Source organism: Solenopsis invicta, chromosome 5 (genome assembly GCF_016802725.1).
Source record: "Solenopsis invicta isolate M01_SB chromosome 5, UNIL_Sinv_3.0, whole genome shotgun sequence".
Lineage (NCBI taxonomy): Eukaryota > Metazoa > Arthropoda > Insecta > Hymenoptera > Formicidae > Solenopsis > Solenopsis invicta.
This window is the reverse complement of record NC_052668.1, coordinates 10,067,248-10,085,849: the sequence shown is the minus strand read 5'-3', so window position 1 is coordinate 10,085,849 and position 18,602 is coordinate 10,067,248. Positions and strand designations below refer to the sequence as shown.

The window sequence follows — 18,602 nt, the reverse complement described above, 5'->3', positions numbered from 1 at the left end:
AACTTATGCTGTCTGACAATTACATATTTATTTTAGTATTAAATTTGTTACTATTGTGTTTCCTGATAATATTTTTTATTTTGAAGAATCTCAAAAGTAACTTACGACTGCACTCATTGAAAGTATGAAGATGAATGAGCCATCGATAAGTTAATGCGCATGCGTAACTTTTATTTCAAGACTTCTTGATATTTTATGAGAAAGAAACATCTGTCGAATTTCTTTCGACGTTGGATCGATTATTAAATAGGCTAAATTGACTCTATAGTGTAAACTGCAATTGTTTCAATTGCATGGAAGTATTTTGTATCTTGCGTTTTTGCGTTTAGACTAAATTATAAAAATTGAACTATAGCACTTAATATTTCTTCAACAGAAGAGGAAATATAGATATCTATATTTAATAATTATACTATACAGTGGGAGGTAAACAGATCTTCGTTTCTTTATATATTCCATTATACCCATTTTAATGTTAGTACAAAGATGAGCAGTGTCATGGATAGATATTTCAGTCTTAATCGAACTCTTTTGCTGATAGTTGGTCTATGGCCTTACCAAAAATCGAAATTTGCTCGACTTTATTTATTTTGTTGCTTTAGCATTGTTGCAACCTTTATTTTATTTCAGGTACGTTCTGACGAAATTATTGTATTTTATATATATCTAACTATAAAATTATTTTAACACTTGCAGATTTTTCTAATAATTTTTCTAGTTTAGAAATTAAGATCATATCCTACATATTTTGAGTAATTAAATTTGTTTTATTAAAGGATATAGCTAGATTTGTATATGAAATTTGCTCCCATGCCAAAATAGACTTATATATCAATCTTTAACTTTCTTTGAAAGAATAATTTACATTAAGTTTTAATCTGTTACTATTGCGATAATGACAAATAAAAACACAATTATTCAATTATATTTTTTTTCAATTTTTTTGATCCACAAAGAATTATGAAAAAAATCAATGATGTTTCAATCATCAAAATACATATGTAAAATTCTAGAGACTTTTTAAATTTAAAAAATTCCAGAAGTTTAAAATTATCAATTTTCAAGTAAAATTATTAAGTATCTAACTTTACACTATTTTTTTTACAACATTTCTTCAATATTATTTATCTCTAATTTTTTAAAATTTTAAAAAGTAAGCGTTAATATTAAAATATTGAAAATGTGATTTTTCTCAAATTCTTACACAGAAGATTAATTTGATTGTTTAATCCATATACTATCTAATACATCTTATTTTATTAATTGTTCATAATAATTATTTGTATGCTAGTTTAATTTTGTTATATTAAAAGATAAATTTTAAATAATTTGAATTTTATAAGTATGTAAAAAAAATATAAATCAATTATATACAGATTGAAAAGAAAAACAAAGTAAAAGCTAATTTAATTATTTTGTTATCTTAGAAAATTGTATTTATCTTATTTTTAAGACAATTTATTTAAATTTTTTTATATTTTGGATAATTTCATTTATTTTTATGGTGAAAATTAAGTCTACAAGACTCATAGTTTGTTTTTGATCAATAATATTTATGACCTGAAAATAATTTTTGCAAACAGATAAACGCAAAAATTCTTCCATTTTTTTTGCAGACAAATATTAGCAAGAAATATCTCATTCAACATTACAACTATAACCGTTTTTCCAAATTAATTTAATGTTTCTCTAATAAGTAATTAAGGCTTAACTTTTAAACACACCAATCTGGAAAATTACGTTAAAATATTTTCCAGTCTAGAAAAATTTTTAACTTTGAAAACTATAACTTTGGTTTCAACCAATACTTTTCAACAATCTTTTTTTTTCAAATTAATGTTTAAAATCTCAGAAATGTGATTTCATAATTGGCATTGTCGAAAAATTATTTAGTATGAAGTTATAAAGGAAAAACCATTAAGGGGATACTGGACACAATTACCTAAATTTTTTCTGCGATTATTTTCTTTGATTGGATTTACATAATCTTGCTTTTTACATCACTTATTGGAACTATTGAGCTATATACATAATCTTCTGATTTTATCCATGTATGTACAATACATGTACAAACAGTTTGTTGGAACTGATTGTAATTTTTGACATTTGAACATGAAAAATAGAGACCAGGAGACCAAACTTATATGAACGATGCGTCAAATTATGAGCCCAGAAGCGGTCATCTGAATTAGTTCGAAATGCTAATTGAGATGTCGTTTCCGTTCCATGGTACCTAGAGATCCTCGCAGATCTCTAACGGCACCCGTCCTCGCGTACCATGAAATAAGAGTAAGGAGACTCAACTTCATAGCACGCGAGCTACGAAAGCGTTCCCGATTTGTGACCCCCGTCTGTCAGTACACAGTTTACGTAATAGAAATGACATGTGTGTGCTCGTTTCCTGGTTGCAAATCAGGAAATGCAAGCAAAAGAATAATTAAATTACATGGTTGGAAAAATACAACAATGTTTAAATTCCCTCGAACGGTTTGTATTTACATTAATACAAAATTAATACTTACAAGTATTTGATTGTGCAACGTACATATTTCTTCAAATAAAAGAAATATATTTTTAAAATCAGAACAGCTAAATTATTTTTCACATTAATTACACATAAAAATGTTTTATTATTTTGGTAAACAGGAATGATTTACGTCTTTCTCTTACTATCAAAGAATAGCATCTTATGTTATTAATTATTATATGTCAACTTTTAAAGAGTTTTGCGATTCGAACGCCATTTGCCGAGCATCACCAATACCATTTCAGAAATCTAATTTTGGTCACATTACTGAAAGCTTAAAGCGTTTTCAACTACAGTGGGTTTTAACTCAGGTTCATTGCCACGTCCAATTAGAACGGACAATCGTCCATTCTAATTGGATGTGGCAACAAACCTGATTTAAAACGGACGATCGTCCGTTCTAATTGGACGATTCCGGCAAATGGCGACAAACCTAGGTTAAAACCCACTGCAGTCGAAAACACTATTAGTTCGGCCTCCTGGTCTCTATTCTTCATGCATTTGAATGTTTGAATTGAACATTTATTATTTAAGAGAATGATGTGTAATAATTTGTCCATACTTACTTGAATGCAACTAAACCATTGTGTCGTTCGTCCTTCATGCTTTACCATATTTCTGAATGTGAAATACGACACCCCATTAACGATACACTTTTCATACGCTTTATATACCCCGTCATCGCATTTTACTCTATAACATTTTATCAATTAAGACGACATTGTTTTCATCATGCGTGCCGGAATTTGACAAATGTTTATATTGAAATAAATTTGTGCAATATTCACGCACGCCAGATACATCAAAAAAATTTATGTTATTTGTTGGAAAGAGCAATATCTCTAAGGACTTTTTTGACATTTGTTGGTCAATTCCATTCAGACCTATGGTGTAAGAAACAAAGTGTGCTCGTGCGCAAGCATTTTACTAACCAATAAGAGAGCGTGACAAATTTCCACCATCTTATAAAATTTAAATGGTACTTGAAGCATACCGTTTGTTTTCTGTTCCTGAACTCCCTGAATTAATATGGACTTAAAATAAAATAGATTAAAAAAAAAATTTAATTTAATTTAAAATTTTACTTCTTGAACGTAAATAATAAAAACGCTATAAAACATTGCAAAAACTATACGTGTAACCTCTATATCGTGACACTTGAAAGCACTTCAAAGCCTGTCGCGTTTTCAAAACATACGATTTTTAAACATGCGATTTTTCTTTCTCTCTTTTGCGCATGCTTGGTGATGTCAAAGATGATGGAATCTTGTCACATTGTATCATGTGCAGAATGTGATAAAAATGCATCCACCAAATGAGCACACCTTGTTACTTACACCATGTTCGGACCATTCATACATTGTTTCAATTTATATATATTGCTCTCAAAAGGAAATGTTGAAGACGATCACAAAACCCGTTTTCTTTATAAATTGTACTATATGCAATAAAACGTGCACATTAAAAATCATTTTTTGTTGTTCATAATATTGTAACAATGCACCTCCGAAAATGCATCGTTCCCGGCGAACATCAGTCAGGGGAAGAGCCGCCATGCTATAACCGGGAGCGTCTTGGGCGCCCATTTTTGAGACACCATATTCTCTGCCTGGCGGTAAAACGTCGCTAGAGGAATTGTACCGAACCGTCGCATGCGCCAAGTCGGCGCGCACGCGCACTCGGAGAAAGCGCGCGGTCTTCCCACTCCGGCGACTCCGCCGTCAAGCGCCGAGAAAATAGCAAAGGCAAACGGAGTTACCGGGTATAAATAGGGCCGCGTGCTACGAGCAGGTGAGCCTTTTTCCGCCAACCAGCATCGCCACTTGATCCGCTGCGCTGATATCCCGGAAAACCAGTGACCGAAGGTACTTGGCCACGGCGGAGGTAATTCGCCTTTCCGACAGCTTTCCTGTCTTCTCCTTGAGAGCGCAAGCACCGGACTTTCCGCCAAGGTTCTTGGCGTGAGGAAAGTTCTCGTCTTGCTCTCGAGAGATCCCTCTCCTCCGAGGAACACCGGAAAACGGAACCGCCGAATTCAGAGTTTTGGTCGAGATACTCGACGCGTTTCTACGGCATCAACCACCAACATTCACCGCACGCGGCCGGCCAGCCATCAAACCGATTCGTGCACCACAAAAATCGCATCGTGGGCTCCGCCTACCACATCGCAAAGTCTCGAGACCGCGTCCGCGTAAGACTGCCCGTACACACGTTCCGCTAACTGGCAACATTCCGCGGTCGCATGTAAATAGATCCGCTGTAAATATTTGCGTTTCAAACCTGTCCGTACGCGCGCACATTACTTTCTGTAATTTTCTCTGTTTTTATCGTGAGGAAATAAAAGTGTTTTTGTTACATACTAAACCGCCGCATAGTCACTAAACACACCGGAATTCTTTTCTGTCTCCCGATCGAAACTTTTCTATCGCACCGTTTTGGCGAGCTAGTCCGCGTGAAAGAAAACGGTTTATTACAATATAATTTGAAATAACCAACAAATTTCAACAAGTCGTATTCACATTGTTTTAGTTACAGTTATTTCAGTTTGTAATAATACGTACAACCTATTTATAAGTAAAGAACAATGCGTGAATGCATCCTGATTTAAAATGCCCTCAAGGCATACCAAATTGTAATACAGGGTGTTTCAGACCACCCGTACACCCCTTTTCTCTTCGCAGGATTAGGACCAATCAAAAATATGTTCAGACGAAAGTTGTAGGGTTTCAAAAGATCTATTCAATGATCTTATCAGTTTGACCTTAGATGGCGTCGCCAAGGTCAGATCGAAATCACATTAAGTTTTTTAAATGAAACACCCTATTTTTGATTCCAGAATCTAATAGCTGGTGTCAAGACCTTTCCAAAACATTACAAGAAAGTTTATTTTCGTTGACTACTTTCCGAGTTGTGCGGCTTGAAAGTTACACTACCGCCAACACCATGTAAATAACAATATAAAATCACGCGTTACGCAGAAAGCCGTGCAGCCGACACAAAGAAAGTAAACACGCGAGCCGGGCCAACAAAAACAGATCATGAAAAATCGTGAAAGTTAGCTGTCGCGACCGTAGATAGTCACATACATATGTATGTCATAATTTTATACATATTGTTATTTGCATAGGATGTAGTAGAGATGTATTCACCACAACGCTATTGTGACTCAACTCAACACGAGTGACAATAACTCTCTCAAACTTGTCACCTACGTCTTCAATAACCGTCATATCAGTATCAATCGCGCAACAAAAATCCGACCCTCTTTATTAGTCTAGGTTTATTTAGCCATGTCCTATTCCAATGAAGAAGCATATGATATGCTGCTAATTTTAGGTGAGTGTCGAGGTACATTCATTGCAGCGGAAAGATTGTGGCGGGAACGTTATCCTGATCGGACTCCTCACTCGCGAAATGTTTTTTCACGTTTGGTTAAACGAATCAAAATTAAAGGTGTCGTTCAGCCTCAACATAACAAAGGTACACAAATTCGTCGTCCGATTATGGATGAAAGAACAGTGGAAATTCTTGCATCGACAGAATTGAACCCTTATGATTCTTTAAGACGACGAGAACAAGATTCTGGTGTTAGTAAAATCAGTGTTTGGCGCATTCTAAAAAATAACAAATTTCACCCTTACAGAATGTCTGTTCATCAAGCGTTGAATTATAACGATATTAGACAGAGACTTGTATTTTGCAACTTTATAAGACAGCAACCACTTGATTTCCACTTGAAAATTTTATTTTCTGACGAATGTACACTTAAAAGTGATGGATCTGTTAATACTTGGAACTCTCGTTATTGGGCACAAAATAATCCTCACTGGTTGAGAGAAGTAGATCATCAAACCATTTGGAAAGTCAATGTTTGGTGTGGAATTATTGGAAGTCAAATCATAGGTCCTGTTTTCTTTGACGAAAATCTAAACGGTGATATGGTGATAGATATTCCGCCTTGATAATGACAGATCTTCCTGTCTTACTAGAAAATATTCCTCTGCAATCGCGCCTGAACATGTGGTTCCAACAAGATGCATGTCCGTCTCATACATCGAGAGTTGCTCGTGCGGCATTAAATACTATGTTCCCCGACAAGTGGATAGGCAAATACGGTCCAATCAATTATCCACCCCGATCGCCAGATCTCACCGTCCTTGATTATTATTTCTGGGGAAGGATAAAAAACTTGGTCTATCATGAACGTCCGACTACGAGGGATAATATGATTCGTAGAATAAGTGAAGCAATTCGATCCTTACGTGCCGAGGAAATTCTTCGAGCAACCAATGATTTTCAAAATAGAGTTGATGCTTGCATCGCAGAGAATGGTGCTCACTTTGAACATTTAGTCGCTTAACAAAACATACACTCATTCATTCCCGAACGTGAGAGGCAAGGGGACTCACGTGAATCAAGCACCCCAAACGTGAGAGGCAAGGGGACTCACGTGAATCAAGCACCCCAAACGTGAGAGGCAAGGGGACTCACGTGAATCAAGCACCCCAAACGTGAGAGGCAAGGGGACTCACGTGAATCAAGCACCCCAATGGGATGAAATTCTCGTCACGTCCACGTCGTTCATTCTGGATAATGCTAAGCACGGGAAAATGCATACAGTCAATCTGGACATGATTGATCATCAAACATAATCAATCCAGTTAATAAACAAAAACAGAGTACATAAAACTTTGACTCCCCTTTTCCTCCCCCATACACATACGCATGCACGTATGCACACACCCACACACAAGATTAAATCCGACTAAGTAACCACCACATGGTACATCTTGAGTAATGCTGATGCTGGCGGTAGTGTAACTTTCAAGCCGCACAACTCGGAAAGTAGTCAACGAAAATAAACATTCTTATAGTGTTTTGGAAAGGTCTTGACACCAGCTATTAGATTCTGGAATCAAAAATAGGGTCCATTTAAAAAACTTAATGTGATTTCGATCTGACCTTGGCGACGCCATCCAAGGTCAAACTGATAAGATCATTGAATAGATCTTTTGAAACCCTACAACTTTCGTCTGAACATATTTTTGATTGGTCCTAATCCTGCGAAGAGAAAAGGGGTGTACGGGTGGTCTGAAACACCCTGTATAACAACCATGATTTTTCTGCTAAAATCAAATTTGCAAATTTGATGACAATTTTACAAATTTATTAAGATGATTTATAATGTTTTCATTAAAATATCTCTTTATTTAAAAATGACATATAAAAATTGTCAGCGTCTCAGTGTGTCATATCGTATTAAAATTCGATTTAATTATAATTTATAAAATCCATTAATTTCGGATTGAAATGGATTTATCCCAATATTAATCTGTCTAAATTGTACTAATTCCGATCTTATTTTCAATCTGTTTTAATACCGTATTTTCTGTGCAGAAATCCCGATCGGTTTAGATTATTTTTTTTTAATCGGTTTTAATCGCACATTTTTGGCAAGGTTTAATCCAGGTACCCTGCCCCCAGAAATAAAATTTCTAGGGGCAAGGTCCGGTTACAGTTACGGTCAGAGATTATATCTAATTTTTGGTTTCGGTTTTGGTTTCGGTCTTCTTACTGATAACGGTTATGGTCACCATTTGGATTTCAATCTATTTTGGTTACGTTTACGTTTACAAAAGTACAATTAACCATTGTAAAATTTAATAACGTATAAAAATGATAATGTATAAAATGATAATGTATAAAATTTAATAACGTATAAAAATAATAAAAGTATAAATATCACATTATATAAAATTCCTATTTATTGTAAACAACAATTTGTTTAATATAAAAATGTTTAAAAATCATTGGAGGTTTCGGGTCTTTCAAAATCTCTATTTTTTGTTTTACTTAAACATTCTTAGCAACTTGCAACGTTAATTGTCTTTTTTTACTATTACTAATAGTAGTTTTTCTCTATAACATATTAATCTTAATCAAATTATCATAATAAAAAGAAAGAAATAAATAAGTAACCTTCCGTAGACACCCTGTAATATTGTTATTTATTGAGAACCTAGAAGTAAATATCTACGGTCTCAAAAGTTCAATTAAAATTGTCAAATATTTTCGGTGCTCTAAAAGAGCCGAAAAAATTAAAATATAATTTTAGGTTTAAAAATTAATTTTAACATTACAAATATCTTATTTTTTTGTATTCGTTTCACAAATTGAAGGAAAAATTAATCTTTAAAATCAACTGCATATCTATGGAGCGTTAAAGATATTTAAAAAAAAGGTGAAATATAGATGCCGTGTATCTTTTTCTCTTATTGTTATTTTGTAGAGAAAGAAGTCTACACAGCATGCGCTTTTTCTCCTTTTTTAGCTGATCTTCAGTATAATAGCATTTTAAAAAGTCTGACCAAAAAACCGGAAAAATATTTTTGATCAGGTTACGGTTACGGTCGATTAGCCTGCACAATATTTTGGTTTTGGTTTCGGTTTGACTCAAATAACGGTTATAATTTGATTATCGGTTTTGGTTGGGTCCGGTTGTATCTATACGCTTGTATCTATAAAAATAGAAGATTTGTTCCTGGGTGCTGTGATAGATGGTGATAAAATCAAAGAATAAGGACAGATGACATATTTTGAACAAAGAGCGCTAGCCCGTTTTGTCTTACAAGGAGATGCAGGAAATTGCGAAACACGAAATCAGATAAACCATAGTTTTTTTTAAATAAAACAATTACAATTGATAAATGTAACTGTTAATAAAAAAAAATATTGACACTGCGAGATTTCAAACATCTCTCTTCACGCGGCCACCGAGGAAAAAATAGAAGGCGCGTGCCTTAATCTACTAAGCCACAGCGTTTCACGCTTTACCGCACAATAGTACTTAACATACCGCGCAGCGAATGTCAAACTTTACATGCAAATATCTCTGAAACAAAGGCCCAAATGCTCTGGCACTTTTTATACCCTCAACCCCCCCCCCTTTTCAAAAAAACTATGGCTCATCTGATTTCGTGTTTCGCAGTTCGCAGCATCTCCTTGTTAGCGCTATTTTCCTTATTCTACGCCCCGCGCGCGATTGCATGTCACTCAACTCTCGCTTGAAAAAAGGATCCTATGCTGACGTCGAGAAAGGCTGTAGGTCCAGCATCCCCTTAATACGGTATCAATATTTCTCAATTGTTAACAAATGGTATAAACTTATGCGCTTTGTCCAATCTTACATTAACTGCCGAAACGAGACGGTTGAGTCGTTCAAACCGCGGTACGAAAATATAGTCGACCTTGTTTATCGTTTTGCGTTCGAAAATTCGGCTAGTCACGTGTAAACACCGTGTACTCTTTTTCCTCTTTATGCCGATTTATGGAAACAACCGATTCCAAGAAAAGAGGGGATTCCCCGAAGGGAAATCAGAGCGCTTCCGAAAACTGAAGATTCAGATTACCGCAAACCGTCGTTCTCGTCAAGTTCGTCAATTCTTTCATGATCTAACGATGTTGTAAGAGTAGGACAAGGTGCTCTGCACATTATTATCTAATTAAAGATACTTTTTTATTAACGGAAAGATACTTTCTATTAACTCTTGTGAGGGTTTATATCTAATCACCTTTCCTCTCGGAGCGAGTCTCTTACAAGGCTGAACAAGCCACCGGTCGATTGAGAGAGATTTTTTGAAACTTGGAGCGAGAATATTGTTCTTACCGATACCAACATCAAACACAATGTTGCTGCAATCTTGCAATTCAATATTGTTGAGATATTGATACAATATTAGTATATGCTGTACGGGATACATGTACATACATTTATATGTAGAATTTTAACGAAGACACTCTTGTTAGTTCAATTTGAATGTATTTGATATTTCATATTTATAAAATTTTGGAGATTCAACACTCGCTCACTCGTTGTCACATTCTTCGCGGGTATTATTTTGTTTTATTTTCATTTAGTGCTTGCTCGATCGACCGACTCGTTCGACGCTTGATTAACTCTTTCGTCTTTCGCATTTGCTGTTATAATCGCGCCTTACATACCTAACTTCAAACTCACAACAAGTGGGCCGTAATTCGAATAAATATAATTATTTTCTTTCTAAATCCCACATACGAAGATTGTTCGATAAATAAGGTAAAAAAGCAATAAAATCACCTATTTTTCGGAAAATTATTTTTTATTTCTCGATATATAGTTTCCTTGGAGCTCTACACATTTAGTCCAGCGGTGTTTGAACTTTTTTATCCCATCGGAAAAATAGGAAATCTCGGGGCTTTCAAAATACGCGTCCACGGCAGCAATGACCTATTCATTGGACGAAAATTTCTTTCCCCTGAGCCAGATCTTGAGATTTGGGAATAGAAAGAAATCACATAGAGCCAAATCAAGAAAATAGGATGGATGAGGCAACAATTCGAACCGTACTTTGTGCAATTTTGCCATTGCGACTGTGGAGTTGTGAGCCGAAGCGTTAACATGATGAAAGATGACTTATTTGCGCACCAATCTCGGTCGTTTCGTTTGCAGCTCTTCGTACAAACGATTCAGGAGTGTAGAATAATATGCGCCTGTGACTGATTGACCCTTCTGTAAGTAGTCAACGAAGATGATTCCTTGGGAATTCCAATAAAGAGTAGACGTTACCTTCCTGGCCGACAAAGTCTTCGCCTTCTTCAGTGCACCAGGCTTTGTCCACTGCTTCGACTACTGTTTTGACTCGGGTGTGTAGTGATGGTTCCAAGTCTCGTCTACAGTAACAAATCAACGGCAAAAGTCTTTCGGATTACGCTTAAGCATCGACAAATACTACTGCGAAATGTCGTTTCACATGCGTTTTTAATCGATAATCAGCAATCGCGGCACCCATTGTACACAAAGCTTTTTCATCTTTAATTTTTTGCGCAAGATTTTATACACTCTATCTACTGAGATGCCTATAATCTCAGCTATGTCACGCACCTTAATTTGGCAATCTTTCATGACGATACGATGGATCTTTTTTATCATTTCTGGCGTTGTAACTTCAACTGAGCGTCCGGGGCGCGCTTTATCTTTTGTTGATGTTTAGCTACGTTTGAATTCATTAATCCAAAAATAAACAGTCTTTGACGCTGGTGTAGCGTTCTCGTAAACTTTCTCCAACTCGGCTTTAATCTGCGTAGCTGCCCACTTATTTAAATAAAAATGTTTAATTATTGCACGGAATTCGTTTTTTTCCATTTTTACGACAACTGCTATCATGACTACTTCCAACGTCTGCTAAACATAAACAAAGCGTCGCTTTTGGCTGAAATTTGGTATAAGGCAGTTTGAAAAGTGTTACTTCTTGGCTATATACTCGTACTACACAGTTTGTTGTGCCGCCGTGTCGCGGAAATTTACCTCACTTATCGAATAACCCTCGTATATAAATAATATGTTTTAATTATATATGTTTCATCTTTTCGATAACACATTGATCTGTTTTATCGATGATATAAATGTATTGATACAAGCGTTCACAAATCAGTGAAGGAATCAGTTAGAGATCAATTCGCAGAAGTCAAGTAAAGTTTGATGTGATTATGACTTGAATGGATGATCGCTTGAAAATTTCCGAAAAAAATTCCTGAAGAAACACCTCTGCAAAATTAGCACCACTATTTAAAAAATTGGGATTGTGTTATAATTCTAGCCTAGTGCCTAGTTGCATAGACAAAAAGTTTTTTTTTATTTAGAAAATATTATTTTTAATTTATTTAATGTTAAGAGGATGCTATAGTGACCGAAGAACTTCCTCGACGTCGGCATTGCAGATTATTTTTCGAGAGAGACCAGGCTATCACTCTTTGTCCAACGCATAGATCTGTCTTTGTTTTTCGATTATTTCGCCATCTGCGAAAAGACCTATCAACTACAGCCACTGCTCTTCTTGCCATCGTTTACGTGCGCTAAGCGAAATTTGGACACGTACAGCTGTTCACCTATTAAACTTTTTTGTTAGGTTGTTGACTGAAACGATACACAGTCAGTGTTGTGTGTTAGAGTTTTCTGAAGTTCGCCCTGGTCTCATTTTATACATACGAGCTACAGAACGTCAGTAAATAACAAAAATTAACCTTGGTTGACAGATCCACGAAACGAAAATAAATGAATTTTTAACTTTTTGATCGATTTTCTCATAAAATTTACCAGAGCAGACTTTGTTTTGGTGCGTACTTTTATTTTGCAAAAGGATTTTGTGATCTGTAAAGCCAATTCGAAAATTAATGAACACTGTAATGGTCGGTAATTCCCGTCAGTATAGCATCCTCTTAAGAACATATTTTTTACAATATGTGATGAAAATAAATCTTTCTTTTATGAAAAAAGGGACTCATCTCATTATTTTTAGTTTTTTTAGAATGTATTTAAAAAAGGTTTCTGAAATAAAAATATTTTTTAAATATTTTTTACCTGCTTAGGTCGCTGTTGTTGATGTACTCTAGATTTAAAGGTTTGAGTGAATGATCTAGAAGAATATCTCAATATGTTGAGTATGCTGAACACACCCATTATTTGCCATTAAAATGTCAAAGACATTATTTCAACATTTGTGACGATACACCTCGTCATTAGGTGCACGTGCAACTCGGGAATCTCGCTCGCGCCTCAAGGCGCTCACTCGCTCCCACATGACTGTTTCCCCACGCGACGAATTCCCCTACCAGCGACCCATCGGCTGTAGAACGGTGGGTATAAGTCATTGAACTATACTCTAACTGGAATGGGCACTAGCCGCCAGAAAACATGACGAGAGAGAGCCATTTCGAAGGGCCATCTCTCTTTGTCACTACAGTCACGTTAGAAAGTTTTGCAGTACCGGCACATAAGAATAGATAAACGAGGGACTTGAGTGACATACATAAATAAAACAAAAGCAAAATTGTATTGTATTTTTTTTAGTATTTAAGTAACTTTTTAAGTAAAAGTTAATTTCTTCCTTGTTTCCACGAATTCCGTTACATGCTGTATCAACATGAAAACAAAGAAGAAATTTAACTTTTGAGTAGAAATGTAAGGTGAATGCTGACGCATGCGCAGAGGACGCTTAGAAAAAGAGAGGTGGCCCCTCGCATCATGCTATTTCTATCACGTTTTCCGCTTACGGACGTTATATGGCAGTGCCCATTCCAGTTAGAGTATAGTTCAATGGTATAAGTACTGGTCCGGCCGAGCATTCGACATCCAGTCCTGTTCAGAATCGTTTTCTGTGACAAAGCCTCTCTGAGGCTGAATGTTCTTAGCCTTCGTACGGTTTGCGAGTACTCTTGTAAGCAACCAGACGCTCTCGGAATGCCTTTCTTCTCAATTGACAAGGAGATGCCGCAAACTGCAAAACATGAAATCAGATGAGCCATAGTTTTTTCGAAAGGGAGGAGGATGTCGAGGGTATAAAGTGTCAGGGCGTTTAAGTGCATGGGCCTTTGTTTCAGAGAAATTGTAAAGTTTGGCATTCATTGTGCGGTACGGTAAATGCCAAACTTTACATGTAAATTTCAGTACTATTGCGCGGTAGGTTAAAACGTGAAACGCGGTGGCTGAGGAGACTAAAGCGCACGTCTTCTATTTTGTTTTTGGCAGCCGTGTGAAGAGAGATGTTCGAAACCTCACAGTGCCAATTTTTTTTTCAATAATAGCTACGTTTATCAATTGTGATTAATTTTTATTATTCTTAGCAAGATCGTTATATATTATTCGTTACATGAAACAAAATGTAATAATCAGAAAGTTTGCATATTTATTCAAGATTATTTATTTTTATTCATTACAAGCAATTCTAATATTGCTGTACAATGTTGTGGGTGAAAATTTACGTAAAAGCATTGGAAACGAAAATTGATTGTACACAAACTTGTATAAAAAAATAATGTGTTTTACAAGAACCTTTAATATTATGTATGTTTACAGAAAAACATATGGTAATTGATTCAAATTACTAAAAATTTTGATATTTATTTTATTTATTTTTTTACCCTGTACAGGGTGTCCCATTTTAATTTTAAAATTCCGAATAACTTCAAAGGAAGTGATTTTCAAAGAAAATGTTTCAGACAAAAGTTGTATGTATATTTCAAAGAAGTCATAAGATGGTGTTATTAATTTGACCTTGAATAGTTGCTTGAAGGTTACGTGAAGGACATTTTCAATTTTTTAAATAGGATTGTTTACTTTTTAATACATATTTGTATAGCTTATCTTGAGACCTTTCCAAAACACTACAAGAAAGTTTATTTTTGTTGAGCACTTTCCAAGTTGTAAGGCTTGAAAGCTACGGTGTATTGTAACTTTCAAGCGTCACAACTCGGAAAGTACTTAACAAAAATAAATTTTCTTGTAGTGTTTTGGAAAAGTTTCAAAATAAGCTACAAGAATATGCAATAAAAAAATACAATATTAGAGTATTGATAAATCCCTAATTTAAGGCTATCGGTAGTTCTTTAACATTCTATATTTTTTATTGCATTTTCTTGTAGTTGATTTTGAGAGCTTTCCAAAACACTATAAATAAGTTTATTTTTGTTAAGGATTTTCCCAGTTATGACGCTTGAAAGTTACAGTACAACGTACCTTTAAAGCCTCACAACTCAGAAAGTACTCAACAAAAATGACCTTTCTTGTGGTGTTTTGGAAAGGTCTCAAGATAAACTACAAGAATATGTAATAAAAAGTAGGCAGTTCTGTTTAAAAAATTGAAGGTGTTTTTCACGTGAGCAACTATTCAAGGTCAAATTAATGACACCATCTTATGACCCCTTTGAAACTATACAACTTTTGTCTGAAACATTTTTTTGAAAATCACTTTCTTCAAAGTTATTTGGGGTGCCCCATTAAAATGGGACATCCTGTATAGTTCTAACGGATTTTTCAAATTATGATCTTTGCGCATGTGCTGACATGAGAATAGATACCTGATTCAGAATCTTTTATAACGCAGATATAAAAGATTTATTTTATTTGGGTCTCATGCCTCGAAACAATATACAGGGTGTCCCAGACCAATGTATAAAGATTATCACGATGAGGTAGAAGGGATCGAGATAAATAAAAAAGTCTAATACCATTTTGCGATATTTGCAATAATTTTTGAGTAATAAAATATTAAGGTCAGCCGAATAAGAGCGCGCGGAGAGACAAGCAGTCGCTCGTCTGACCCGTAGGACCGCCCACTGCGGCCCGATTGTAGGCGACGGTAAGTGGCGTGCGGCGAGGGAAAGGATAGCTTGGCACCGTATCGAGCCGGGCGGTCTTACGGCTCAGGCAACCAACTGTTTGCCTCTTATTCGGCTGACTTTAATATTTTATTACACGAAAATTATTGCAAATATTGCAAACTGTTATTAGATTTTTTGATTTATCTTGATCCCTTCTACCTTATCGTAGTAATATTTATACATTGGTCTGGGACACCCTGTATATGGTATACACAAACATTTTCAATGCTTTTGAAAATGTTTAAATGTTATAAATGTTCACCCATAACATTGTGCAGCAATGTTAGAATTGTGTAATGAATAAAAATAAATAAATCAATTTGAATAAATATGCAAACTTTCTGATTATTACATTTTGTTTCCTGTAATAAATAATATATAACGATTAATATCTTGCCAAAAATAATAAAAATGAATTACAATTGATAAACGTAGCTATTATTGAAAAAAAAAAATGGTACTGCAAGGTTTCGAACGCTTCTTTTCACGCGGCTGCCGAGGACAAAATAGAAGGTGTGCGTCTCAGTCTCCTCAACCACCGCGCTTTACGCTTTAACCTACCGCGCAATAGTACTGAAATTTACATGTAAAGTTTGGCATTTACTGTACTGCGCGGCAAATGCCAAATTTTACATGCAAATTTCTCTGAAACGAAGACTCATTCAAACGCTTTGACACTTTTTACATCCTCGATTCCCCCCCCCCCTTTTAAAAAAACTATGGCTTATCTGATTTTATGTTTTGCAGTTTGCGGCATCTCCTTGTGAGTGTCCCCAGCTATTCCTGTACGACTCGCAAAAGTCGCTACGCTCCCGATATACGGACCGCTACCTGGGCGCTCCTGGGTGGTTTCCTGACTATCTTTGTAGATCCCTGACATCGCGCCTCGCCGTAGAGCATCAGTTTAAGTCCACGTCCACCTTGCGGTTCTATGCAACTTGCGATCCAAATATAAGCCCACGTCCAACCCAGCATTAAATCCGCACGCGTTTGCTCCGCGCAGAGTCTGAAACCGGGTCGCGTCTCCGTACCGACCAAACGCTTAGAACACCAGGTCCACCGCAATTGCAAGATTGATCCATTTTCATTAACTATACTAACTATGTAAAAAATCTACCTTTTAAATAAATAACTATTTTAAATGTAACCAGTTGGTGTCTTTCACTTTCCCACCCTTCCCCGGTAAATGAATTCCAAGCGAGACAAGCGTATCGTCACATGCTGAATTGACGAAAATAACTTCAGTTTGCTGCTTGAGATATTTTATTTACGTCATTTTGTAAATTAAATTAATGTTAACTTGACATTATTAATGATGTCATTAATGATCTGTGATTTAGGACCATCAAAGTACGTCATTTTCAAATTAATTTTGAGAATAAATAAATTTTGAGAATAAATGTAATATTCGACGTAATCATCACATTATTTGATGACTGTCTGTTTTTTTAAGATTTGAAAGACAAATTATACTAGAATGGCAGCATTCTATTTATTACACCGTCTAGAATAATTAAAATTATACAAAGCACCCCACTTTAACAATAAATTTTATTGCGCAAAATAACACAAAACTTTTTGCTTCAGTTTAGTCAATTTTACCTGCATATAGCCATTTGGCTATTTTTTAAAAGATATTCTGTATATACAATAGTAGTTATTATACAGAGTGTTTGATATTGTTCACTTATGCTTTCGTGAGATGATAGAGCAAGTCAAACTGAAAAGAAAAGTTCTGTATCATTTTTCAAAATTCGCAATAGTTGCCAAGATAAAAATTAGTAAAGTCGGTGAATGAGCACGTACTTTCTCTACCCACCGTACGCGGAAACCGCCCGTCAGTTGCCAAACCACTGGCAATCGCGGCAGGTGGCGCGGTTAGAAGAGAGAAGCAGCAATGGCTATCTTACTCGCCTCACCGCGCCGCCTGCCGCGGCTGTCACTGGCTTGATGACCGACGGGCAGGTCCCGCGTGCGGTGGGTAGAGAAAGTACGTGCTCATTTGTCAAATTTACAAATTTTTATCTTGGTAACTATTGCAAATTTTGAAAAATAGTACAGGACTTTTCTTCTCAGTTTGACTTGTTCTATCAACTCACAAAAGCATAAGTAAACAATATCAAACACCCTGTATAATGCAATAATACATATACTTATTACAGAGATATATGTTTAAAGATATATGTTTCTATCTTTTTCAAAAAATTATTAATTACAGTTAACAACATTTATGACCTCAAAATGTACTGCAGATCACATTATAAAAATTTGCTCTTTATCAGTTGGTATTATCGGCTTCCTTATAAAATATAATTCGTTTTACGTCAACTGTGATACAGTAAGTTAATTGTTTATTATACATATATGTTTAAAAAAAAATTTACATAATATAATTCTGAAGTTGTTACTATCTTTTTCATTTTTAAAAAATGAGATACGCAAATAAATAACATATAAAAATTTATCACACAGATAAAATATTTAATGGAACAATTTCAGCGTATTCATAATGATTTAAAAGATAATAACGAAATTGCCATTTTAGAAAGATACGGAAATCTTGCGAAACGTTATACGATTTTGTATACAGGTAAGACATATTTTCCTTTATTCATTTTATATTTGAAACATACAAGGGGCGATCCAAAAGTAAGGTTATAAAGCTGGCAATGAAGAGGGAACGTTTTATGCAGAAAAACCAACGTATCTACTTTGAATTATGTCCTTAACATTATTTTTTGACATAGTCGTCATAGTTGTTTAAGCATTTGTCGCTTTGTGGGATGAGGTTAAAAATTTCTTTTGCATACAATTCTGGCCTTTGTTTTTTCAGCCAAGTTTTTGCGAAGTTTTTTAACTTCTTGTTCAAAGTGAATCGTCA

General features: G+C 35.2%; 1 protein-coding gene across 1 annotated transcript in view; it reads left to right on the top strand.

The window, feature by feature from the left end:
- Positions 1 to 221: 221 nt before the first annotated feature.
- The window catches only part of LOC113004276 (odorant receptor 49b-like), a 77,685-nt gene continuing 59,304 nt past the window's right edge, over positions 222 to 18,602 (top strand). Inside the window, exons 1-3 of the mRNA XM_026137141.2 lie at positions 222 to 630; positions 17,940 to 18,059; positions 18,194 to 18,311. Coding sequence (XP_025992926.2) covers positions 487 to 630; positions 17,940 to 18,059; positions 18,194 to 18,311 — 382 coding nt within the window. The 5' untranslated portion in view covers positions 222 to 486. The remainder of the gene's footprint in view (positions 631 to 17,939; positions 18,060 to 18,193; positions 18,312 to 18,602) is intronic.